Source organism: Anneissia japonica, unplaced genomic scaffold (assembly GCF_011630105.1).
Source record: "Anneissia japonica isolate Jap-2015-1 unplaced genomic scaffold, ASM1163010v1 scaffold284995_len508010_cov190, whole genome shotgun sequence".
In the NCBI taxonomy this organism is placed as follows: Eukaryota; Metazoa; Echinodermata; class Crinoidea; order Comatulida; family Comatulidae; genus Anneissia; species Anneissia japonica.
This window is the reverse complement of record NW_022730633.1, coordinates 273,574-285,711: the sequence shown is the minus strand read 5'-3', so window position 1 is coordinate 285,711 and position 12,138 is coordinate 273,574. Positions and strand designations below refer to the sequence as shown.

Sequence of the window (12,138 nt, the reverse complement as noted above, 5' to 3'; positions counted from 1 at the left end):
TTTGGAGAATGCAGTGCTACTTGTGGAGGTGGAACCCGCTCCAGAACGATATATTGTGTATATCACAATGGTTATAGCTACAAAATTGCTCCCGAAACGTTTTGTGACCAGAATGACAAACATGCCGAGAAGGAACCATGTAATAAAGAACCCTGCGCAGCTGAAAATAAAGGCGTGTGGGTAGTTAGCGAGTGGTCCTCCGTAAGTCATTATATTATTTGTTGCGGTACCAAGATATTTATTTTTAGTATGTACTGTATCATAATTTGTACTATTTTCGTCGTCATCATCATCATCATCATCATCATCACCATCATCATCATCATCATCATCATCATCATTTTTATCAGCATAATCATTGCTAGGCATATTAATACAAAAGAAGTAGTAATAATATCATTACTTCTATTATTATTGTAACTATACTATATGTAAAGTCAATTAGCATTTTGGAATATTGTATTTAAAATAATTATTATAGAAATGAAACATTTATGGCTTTTAAAGAATTATTTGAATTAATATTGAAGGAATCATTATAATTATTTGCTTACTAGTCTATTTTCCCGTAAAATATAAACTAATTAATTATAAAATTTACAGTGCTCGGTGTCATGCGGAGTGGGTATCCGCTCACGTTCTGTGAATTGCAAATCTATCGATAGTAATGATGGTGCGCCTAATATATATTTGGTTGAATCAGAGTGTCCGCCAGAGAAACCCAACATAGAAGAAGCTTGCACCAACGCTCCCTGTCCTACACCCCCGCATTCAAATTCAAGTAAGGAATATTAAAATAATAATTATGTAGTTCTTATGCGTATTCTTTATTCACCAAAACAAAATACAGAAAGCGATTACCTAAACTAGTGTAATATGAAAAATAACGAAATTAATAATAAATAAATATGTATAAAATAAATAGCAAAATAAATATATAGTAAAATGGACCAGAAACTTAAAAAAATGAAACCATCTAAACTTTAAAGAATTTAAATTAATTAATATAATTTTAAAATTAAGATATTTAAACAAAATTATGGTATAATTAAGATAATTTTATGCAAAACAAAACCCAATACTAGGTGAATTAAAATAATTCTCTTATTAATTTTGAGAGAAAAATAATTCTCTTGTTAATTTAAAGAGTATATCTACGGAATTATGTAGGCCAAGTATATTATTGAGAATGCTTGTATTGAAGATGTTTATTTCTTTATTACGGTATTTAATACAGACAGAGAATGTAATGAGCTTTTGACCGCTCCGACTGCAAGTATAGTGGTTGGGAACACCAATGGAGTGTATTGCAATAAAACGATAGTAGCACCTATAGATCAAAGGATAGTACTGAAGTTTATCAGAGTCAATGTTGACTGTCAGAACGGTATGTCGTTACCATTCAAATCAATTCAAATATGTATACAGGTTTCCCTCAAATTTAAGACTCCTTCAAAAAGGCCACTTTTATGTGGTCCCATATTAACAAATTTGTACACATTTTATAAGAACACCGAGGCTGAAATTGCTTAAAATATAAGAACAAAATAAAAACAAATTGAGGCAGTATGAGGACGACGACTACGACTACGATGATGATGATGATGATGATGATAATGATGATGATGATGATGATGGTGATGATGATAGTGATGATGATGATGATTATGATGATGATGATTATGATGATGATGATTATGATGATGATGATGGTGGTGATGATGATGATGGTGGTGATGACGATAATGATGATGATGATGATGATGATGAATTTGATCATTGAAATTGTTTACTTTGTATATTTCAGTAGATTGAAAACTTTCAATTTTTCATTATAACTAGAAAATACCCTGTTGAAGAAAAACAATAATTTTATATCTTCTAGACGGTGATTTCATTGTAAAAGACGGACCGAATATTTACACAGTGTGCACGTCCCTAAATGATGTTGCATGGCCTATCTCTAAAACCAGCGTCATGGAGATTGCAGCGATGACGACATACGACAACCAAGGTTATGAGATATCGTTCACTTTTGAAAGTGTTGCGCACAAAAATGATGGTAAGTTTACACTAATCTTGACGTATATAAATTTAATATACTGTAATTATATTATTATATGGAGGTATAATTTTACACCTCCATGCATCAATTGATTTCGATCACGTTTATAAAATTTAACTACATAATATGACAACAATACAACTATGGTTTAATTAGGAATTTTATTAATATTATGGTTGTCGTTGTTGCTGTTGTTGTTTCTGCTGCTGCTACTACTACTAGTAATAGTACTTCTAGTAATAGTACTGCTGGTAATAGTACTACTGGTAATAGTACTACTGGTAATAGTACTACTGGTAATAGTACTACTGGTAATAGTAATACTGGTAATAGTACTACTGGTAATAGTACTTCTAGTAAATGTACTACTGGTAATAGTACTACTGGTAATAGTACTACTAGTAATAGTACTACTAAATACTACTATACCACCACCACCATAACCAGCAACACCACCAACAACACCACCAACACCAATATTACTAATACTACTGCTGCTGTTGTTGTTATTGTTGCTGCTGTTGTTTATTGTTGCTGCAGTTGTTTCTGTTGCAGTAGTCTTGCCATTACTGTTGCTCTTGCTTTACTTAATAATTGTATTAATATTATTATTATTATTTGTGCTAAACTAGTATATGTATTTGCTTTTATATGCACAGAATAAATTGTGTCCCAATTTTGTCTAGGTTGTGATGGTGTTCAGACTTCATCGGTGGGTAGTATATCAAGTCCAAATTACCCGACTTTTTTCTCGGAGGATACTGACTGCTTTACTTATATCATAGCGCCCCCTGGACAACGCATCAGTATATCATTGACGGCATTCGATGTTGAAAATCATCCTCCATGTGGTTACGATAGCGTTAAGGTAACGACATTACCAATACAATCCAGTATCATACATTGTTTTCATGTCCAAATGTTCAACATTAGGGCTATTCCATAATTTTAGCAATGGCTTACAGTATAGTCTATATTGCGAGCAATCTTCAATATTTTGTTAGATTTATAAAACTGGAATCAGATTAGCATACTATGCCCTACACCGTAGATTTTTTTTTTACATAACTTGACATTTGACATAGACACGTACAATTTATTACAGGTACAGGTTTATTGTGCGCACATACTTTATGTTCCAAATGATACTAATTTTGGTATGGAGAAACAAATCCATTGGACACTGGTATTAATTAAAGATGATAATAAATAGATGATAATAAGTATTATTTAATATTAAATATTATTCATTGCATATTACGCAATACCTTGAAAAAAAATCCGTGTTATAAAGGGAAAATCTAAGGGTGTATGCCAGTGTCCTCATAGCTCAGTTTGTAGAGTATCCGAACAGTATCCGGAAGGTCTTTGGTTCGAATCCCCTTGGTGACATACGTTTTTTTTTCTCATAATATAAAGTGATCATTTTCTCATAAATATCAATAAAAAAAAAAGTGATTATAGTGTGAAATATAGGAAATGGAACAGTCGACGCGTCACATGACAGTTATTTCTATCAATTGTTTTCTTCCAGTTCAAAGATATCGAATCACAGTTTACAATCTACTACTGCAGTTTCCGTCGACCATTTACGTGGGTCTCCTCGACAAATAAGGTGCAAGTACAATTTCACAGTGACCCGGCTCTAGAAAAATCAGGATTTTATGCTACCTACTCATTTATATAGTTTATTAAATCGGCAGTAGAATATTCAGAATATATATTTTTATTATATAGAGGGGCACCCCTTTTTTTAAAGTTAAAAAAAGGGAAGAAAGAAAGAAATAAAGAGAAATTATGGATTCGCCCCTGATATATTTTTAAGTCCCCACCCCCAAATATTGAAGTAATTATATTACTTCTTGGTTTTATTAAGATGTTTAATCATAGTATTATTATTATTATTATTATTATTATTATTATTATTATTATTATTATTATTATTATTAGTATACAAACAAATAAAGTACCCGGTACACTTTTAAACACTTCACATTCCTGTAAGAAGAGGTCGCTAATTACTTACATCGTGAATTATAGACTATTATTAAATCTCTAGCCCATTGGCCCTGTATGCTCACACAACACACAGGTCCAATACACTAAAAGTGCAATAGTATAATATAAATAATAAAAAAATACAGCTATACAAACAATTTAGAGCTATTTTCTTTACTAAATTTGACAACATTTATGCCCACTTTGAACGCTCATAATTTAATTTTCTTACTTTGTAAATATTGTATCATTTATTTGCATTAGGGCTAGTCCTACATTGCATGTATTCTTATTATTATCATTATTATTACTGTTATTATTATTATTATTATAAATTAAATTATATTTTTGTAGCTAGTTAGAATTAACAAGCGAATGAATTGTAAATAATAAGTTAAAATAAATTAAATTCATGTTGATGTAGTTGGTAATTGAATGGAATATTTTTCGCTTTATTGTCTTTTGACTTGCTTATAAATTTAATTTTGTTGTTAGAATTTATAATTGAATTGTAATAATTCATTGAATATTAATGTGATTGATATTGAAATATACTTTTTAATGAATTGCTTATAAATTATATTAGTAGTTACTGCATTTGATTGAAAGATCAATCCCTGTCTCTTATACACATCTTGATATAATACACCTCAATTGTATATCAATTGTTCTAAGCTGGTTCTAAGAGGGCAAGACAGGACTCACACTTTCTTTATAAATGTCTTAATTCATATTTAAATTATAATCTTATTTCTATGTTCAATGTTAATATTCCTGTCCCTAATCCTCGTTGTAAACCACTTCTTAAATACTCCCATGTTAGTGTCTGTAAAATTGGTTTGTTTTGTCGTCTTTTATTAGCTTACAATTTTTGTCTTTATAAAAATGATAGTCTGAATATTTTTCATTGTATTTTAAATTAATTTAGGTATGCTATTATTGTCCTTATTTATTTTTATTGCGGCTTTTTGTTTTTATGTCGATTCTTGTATTGATTTATTGATATTTATCTTTTCTTTTTGTTTTGCCTTTATATAATCGTTTTACATTTTAAATTATGATAATATATTGTATTTTATTTTATTTATTGGTGTTTTACACTGTTGAATTCAATAAAAAAATAAATTTAAAAAATAAAGTCGGATTATGCTAGCCTTAGAAAATACTTCTCAACAAATGTCGAGTAATATTTATTTTGACCTTTTAGTTTTAAAAGAATTAAAAAAAATAGTCTATAAAATAGTTCTGGGACGATTCTGGTTATAATGTTTTTAATTGATAAATTAACAAAGGTTGTCGATTAAAACAGTAGTATGCTCATTTAATTTTACAAGTTTTGCAACATACCATCACTATGATAGGCCTATTATTTTTGAAAACAAATATGTAGATTTATAAAAATGCTCGACTATAGAAACAAATGGTGATCATTCTTTAATTCTGTGGTCAAATTCTTATGTTAAACCATGGTTAAACCTTGTCCAGACTACCAAATGTTATCTGACAAAAGTATTTATGCCCATATATAGTCATGATATGCCTATATATGATCATGATGTGATGTCATCGTGATCATATCTATGCACGTCTCATGCTTTTGTCAAACAGAATTTGATAGTCTGAAGAAGGCTTTTACATACCTAATCATAATGATTATGTATTGCATTATCCGGGTTATTGAAAATACAGAACGAGAGTACAGAGAAAATCGGCATATTACAAAACAAAACAAATGGACGGTAAACGAAAGCCCGGAGCGGTGGTGTAATAGCCAAAATGAAATGTCATAAAACATTAGACATCTAAGTAACAGTAAAAGAGCTAAACACGCCTAAGGCACAAAGAAGTTCACTACGCCGGATACTGTACTTAAGAGAAGAAAGATGCATGCATAATAACATAATTAAGCAAATAAAAACCGCATAATGAAATATAAACTGCTATATTGGGGATAATAGTAATGTTAAAATATCCTTGTAAAATTAACTAGTAGGGATAATAACATAAGTTATTAATATCTAAAGGTTTTGAAATGAGACATTTAGTTTATGTGGCTTTAAGAGTACCTAGTTGAAAAATTATACGTACTTCTAACCGTTTACGATTAGTTTCAGATGAGTTCCAATGCTTAGTACCAGTCACTATACGTCCTTTAATGTCATGATTAAAATTGCAAATTTGGCATCGTGAATTGTCACAAGGGTAATTTCCTACTTTAGGGGTGATAGGGGGAGTTTAGAAGACGTGGATGGGAAACAGTGGCGGACCGTCATGGTAAGCAAGGTATGCAGTGCATACCCTGGCTAAAACAAATTAAAAAAATATAGTAGTACAGTTTCTGCATTTGATTTAGCATTTCTTAGCCACAATCTTCTACATAAACCTTAATTTTTCAAGTGGATTGTTGCAGTTTATTGGATTAGCAAAGTTTTTCAATGTTTGGCCAATTTTGGTATTTAGGATAAGTCACATTCGGGCCTATCGCATTGTAACTCTCAATTTCCGCATGGCTGGTGTTCAATATCAACCAATCACATATTCATGTGAATCAATGGAAGTCAGGGCGTACCCAACAACGCTTAAATTTGTTATTGTGACAGCCGTGTGGTGGCGTCAGAATAGCCAATTTAACACTGGAATGGAAGCAGTGCTTCCGAGAGTATTGCGCATGCAAATCGGGACCTCCACTGCCGATCGGGTATTCTATCTATATGCCTGATCTCAATGATTAAAGTTTAAATAAGTTTGCATGCATATAACCGCTATGGGAGAAACTTTGAATTATTATTATTTGAATTGAAATTTGTTAAAATACAGAAATAGGAATTCTTTTGAAAAGAAGATACCGTACTACAACCATGCCGGTATTAAAAATAACATACATTTGTATTTTGACTATAGTAAGTAGTAGGCTTACAAACTTTTCCTTCTAGCAGGCCCTAGCATCAGTGGCGTAGGGGTCTTGAAATGGAAGGGAGCTTATGGGGGTGGGAATGTAAAGTGAGGATCGGTAACTCGCAAAATAATGTGATTTGAGGTGATTTTTGGGCGGGGGGATGGGCGAATATTTTTTTCCAGGGGAAGGGGCGTGCACGACCCTCGCACATCCTAGATATTCCAACACCTTGCATACCCTGCAATTTATCCTACGGTCCGCCAATGACGGTAAGCTATGAGAGGTGGTGATTTGGGTGCTTCTGAATTAGATGAAGTGTAGTCGGAGAGAATACGAAAATTGTGGGTGATGGATTTGGGGAGGTGTTGGATTCGGGGGTTATAGTTGAGGACCAGCATGCGAATAGAGTTCGATATAGCTTGTAATCCAGGAGTTACTGGTGATTTAGACGAAACTTTCATGATACTGCACATGGTTTGATGAATTTCATGGGAAAGTTGCTAAGTCTTAATTTATGGATAAGCGTGTTAATGTGTTTATCAAATTCTGCAGTGGTGGAGCAGATTCTTTTAATTCTGAGCGCCTGACTGTAAACTATGGATTTCTTTAGTGTAGTGAGCGCTAGTTCAGGTATCTGTGATTATCAGTAGGCTTTGTGTAAACCGTGGTGGCGGTAACTTTATTATCCTTAAGGCCTGCTAACACATTTAAAATGAACTTAATGGTGTGATGGGAGTTATTGATGTGGGAGATGAATAAGTTGAGATCTTCTGGACCGTGGAGCCATAGGCGTAGATCCCAGTGGATGGGGGATATATCCCCCAATATTTGACAAGGGGGATGGTCCATTGTATCATCCCCCCGATATTTTGACTATGTATGGAATAAAATGGAGCTTTACACACTTCAAAAGACTGTCACAGAAATAATTTGCAATGTCTTATGCGCTTACAAAGATGAAAATTAGCATAATGTATTAATGTTGATAATAAAATTATTTTACCCCATTATGAAACTGACCAAAGAATTTGTTTCTCGATCAGAAACTCGTAAAAACAAGTTTGGCCATTTCATTTAAGCAGTTATGTGAATAGCGCATTATTATAAATACTCATTATTTTTATTATGTTTAATATTTTCCAAAACCATGTTAATACCAGTGGTAATAAAAACAAAACAAAATAGGCACTAAGAAGTTTATCGTTCATGAGCGAATGTATTTATTATAAAAGTGTAAAATTGAAGAAAGACAATAAAATACTATAAAATATTTACTTATTATTCCACTTCTCTTATTGCTCCACATCAATGACCTCCTTTATGGCATCCAACAAGGAAGCGTTGTGAATATCTCACAGATACAGATATGCCATATTGTTAATGGTAAATTTTATTTTCATTTTGATCAAAATTTCACTAAAAGTAGTCTTTAAATTGTACCAATTTGCTTTGCAAAAACAAGGTTTCCAGCTTCAGAGGGGGGGTACATCCCCTGCCTGCACAAGCGCACACATTGGCGCTAACACGCCAATCATCCTCCCCCCCCCCCCAAATGAAAAAATAACATCGGGTTGTATTGGTCGAAAGTATCCGGGCGAAAAAAAACCGAAAAACTAGAACGATTGAATGACGTAATCGTACATTAATTAAGTCGACCCGGAAGTTCACATCAGAGCTAGCGCGATAAGCATAGATGTGTATAAGAGACAGTATATATATTATATAAAATACAGCACAAGTATCTCTTCCGACACCGAATTTGCTTTTCTTTCTGTACATATATAATGTTTATATTTGAATCTCGGAAAAGGATTTTTTTTATTCTTGGTCAGATTTCTATATGACACTACCTGAACATCTGATAACTAAATATTATTTTAAAAAATAAATAAAGAAATTGCAGATATACAACCGCCTCATCAATTATTATATCCCCATCCACGTACAACCTAACCGACGACATTGTTTGTTTTATAAACGTTACACCATTGAATACTTGAGAGGAGAATTAGCCTATTTATACGGACCACTTGAGTGAGATGTCAACTCCCATTATTGCCTCTCGTCAATACTGGCAAATATTCATTCGCTATTAAGGCTACTTCATTCAGGGAAATGCGATGAAATAAAGTGATAATAATATTTCTAGAAATTGCGTCAGACCATAGAGCAAAGAAACTTGCTCTATGGTCAGACAGCCACTACGGTTTACGCAGACGCAGAGACCTAAGCACAGGCATTGGTCAGCGGTAAATTTCGTAGGTTAATAGAGTATTAAACCTGGTTGAAATAAACATCACTACACGCTATCACCAACTCCTTTGGTGACGCCGATTGGTCAGTTGAATTAGGGAGGTTCTCGATTGCGTCGGTGGCAGTTACGCATTGCAAAGATTGCAGTGAAAATGGTGTAGCGACTGTGTAGCGATTGTATGGAAACCAGGCTTTAGTGTAAACGCGCTTAGATTGCAGCACGAGAATTTACACAAAATTAAGGTAAGACTTATTAGGGATTCAATTGCATAATATGAAAGTATGCATAGAATATTTATAATTATGACGTTAAAACTACCCGTAGCAAACTACTGTTTGGACATACCTTCGGTGTGGTATAAAAGCAACTTTGTTTCCTTTTAATAGGGCCGGCTCTTAAAAATTCCAAACCAAAACCTCTTTCAATTGCACTCTAAATGATCTTCAACCGTCTGTGAATATATTTCTTAGAACTACGCCTAAATTCGGTTAGTTAAATCAACTCTCTGTGATATCGTTTTTATGCTACTGAATCCTATTTTAATTACATGCTAATTTTATCGTTAATGTTATCAAACTGTCATGCTTTATTAAAACCAGATACGTCTTATAGAAGTTAAAAATGAGACCTTTTGATATTGTAAAAAACAACCATAAGGAATTGTTATTACTCTGCATATTGATAGGCTTAGGGCTATGTCATTTGATATACAGTATCCACGTTTACTGTACTTAAGGATATGCATTGTTATTTGATTTGTTGATTTCAACAGAAGTGGTACTGTATGTCATTCACTGATTTTTATTTCAGAAGCACGAACGAATTGTTCGAAATATAGAACCAGGCCGGCATCATATATCTTCGGAAGTTCGTAAGTGTTGGTCATTTCAGAATACTGCTCGTGATGAGATGTTTTCTAGGATCTACGTTGCTCCTGTTTCCCATCTTTGATTGTTTATCGATGCCTCTCAACTTGGAACCAAAAAGTATCGCTTACCAGGATGAATCGCTAGTATGCAATTACTCGCATCTGACTAATGGTAAATATTAAACTGGCTCCATTTTAGTGTTGCGTGTACAGAGATCTATATTATCATAATGAAGACGTAACGGCTAGCGCGATAAGCATTTAGGCCTATTCAATCACATAATAATGTAAAATAAATTAATGTAGGCCTAACTACTTTAGATCTATCTTTAAATACAAATGAAGTGTTTTGCTTTTCTGATTACCTAAAAAATATGCACGCAATATATTAAAATAAAAATACACTTAAACCCTCTCCAGGCTATCAAAACTTTGTTTGAAAAAACATGTGACCATAGGCAAATCATGACTAGGCCTATATATGGGCTTACATCAGTTTTTTTTGTCAAAGAATATCTGATAGTTTTGACACATTATTTTGTTGAACCTGTTTCCAAAATAAAATTCATTAAATTTAGAAAGTTACATTATACATGCATAAAAGGCATATAATAAAGCAAAGGTTGATAAATTATAAAACGACAAAATATTACGCCATGTATGGGCATGATGATATCATAATACATCCAAATATGGGCATATCACATTTATTTTTCACATAAAATGTGATAGTATGGACACAGCTCTAGAATTACTTTTAATACACCGCTTCAAGATCAATGTATTTCTTTCATTGACCTGTTCTTTCTGATTGAATTAGGAACTAAATTTTATCCTTGGTATATAAATTAGGTTTACTGCACGTGTACTGTAAACAATAAAAAATATAAAAAAATAAATATAAATAATAAAAAAAAAAAATACTGTAGATACATAATAATAACAGATTGTATAGATTATAAAAGCAAATATTACTTATCAGCCAAAGATTAACTGACATCATACGACACGACAGTTAACATATATACAAGATATTAATAAACAATTTACCAATAGACATCAATTTATGAAGATTTGTATAGGTTGACTGGTATCCATTTTAATGAAATGCCCAAGGCGCTTGAGAAAATCAACAACAGAAAAAAATAATTCGGAAAACTAGGACAGTAAGTATCTTACATACTAACCTGAAGCAGAGGAAGCTTATTTGCGACTCGAGAAAGAACTAAATATTGGATAATGAAAAGAGATTATCTTAATCTTGTATAATAAATGCTAATTATTGTAATAAGCAAACTTGAGGAGTTAAATTATACACAACAATAACCTCAGAATACTTTAGGAACAGGAATTGATATTTGGTACTGAATCTTAATAAATAAAGTGCCACTAATGACAGACTGGCAGGGTCACCGCAATAAGGCGACCCGAAAGTCATTACCCTATACAGTGGTCAAACTGGAACCTGTTAAATTCAAGTAAGGTACCCGGGCTAATAAATTAGGTACAGTGGCTAACGTTTTTGCTAATACTATGTGTACACAATCATTGAGAAGAAGAGATCTAATTACAAGAGTATAGCTCAGTATAGAGTAATGTATAATTTCGTCACCATTGATGTTTTAGCACTTGCTAACATTGGACATATTTTACTTTCCCACCCAACCATCCCCAACATCTTCCCATTCCAATGTTCTCATGTAGTATCGGCTGATATACAAAATTATTTCCCCCAATTCAATATACTAACGGGGTTCTAATGGTTCATAGTAAATGAAAACATCCCCCTGGGCCTCTACTCGGGTCCATCGGGAAATCCCATGATTCGCCAGCAAGACAAAACGGTATTACACGAGTGACCCCCAAGAAGCCAAACAGTAGTTAAGTCATGGTGATATAAATATATTTTTATACCTGCATGGTTAAGAAAGGTATTTCTGTTTTAATTGTATATACTGTAGCTCAGCAATATATAAAAGAGCGTTATAAGAATTCATTATAATCAATCACAACGATCTATAAATCTATAGTGTGTTGTGTATAAATTATAAGTTATA

At 32.7% G+C, this 12,138-nt stretch overlaps 2 protein-coding genes across 4 annotated transcripts in view; both read left to right on the top strand.

Annotated features, from left to right (window-relative positions):
* LOC117114974 (A disintegrin and metalloproteinase with thrombospondin motifs 1-like) overlaps positions 1 to 4,494 on the top strand; it is a 40,944-nt gene extending 36,450 nt beyond the window's left edge. The window contains exons 20-25 of the mRNA XM_033258603.1: positions 8 to 201; positions 604 to 781; positions 1,238 to 1,387; positions 1,886 to 2,062; positions 2,752 to 2,933; positions 3,600 to 4,494. Coding sequence (XP_033114494.1) covers positions 8 to 201; positions 604 to 781; positions 1,238 to 1,387; positions 1,886 to 2,062; positions 2,752 to 2,933; positions 3,600 to 3,752 — 1,034 coding nt within the window. The 3' untranslated portion in view covers positions 3,753 to 4,494. The remainder of the gene's footprint in view (positions 1 to 7; positions 202 to 603; positions 782 to 1,237; positions 1,388 to 1,885; positions 2,063 to 2,751; positions 2,934 to 3,599) is intronic.
* Positions 4,495 to 9,248: 4,754 nt separating this feature from the next.
* Positions 9,249 to 12,138, top strand: part of LOC117114984 (fibroblast growth factor receptor-like) — a 12,658-nt gene continuing 9,768 nt past the window's right edge. For 2 of the 3 annotated variants that reach the window (XR_004446470.1, XM_033258618.1), the window contains exons 1-2: positions 9,249 to 9,455; positions 10,024 to 10,253. Coding sequence is in view for 2 of the 3 variants with exons in the window: in XM_033258618.1 (XP_033114509.1) it covers positions 10,118 to 10,253 (136 nt within the window). In the remaining variant the exon portion in view is untranslated. The remainder of the gene's footprint in view (positions 9,456 to 10,023; positions 10,254 to 12,138) is intronic. The other variant, XM_033258619.1, reaches the window with a different exon arrangement.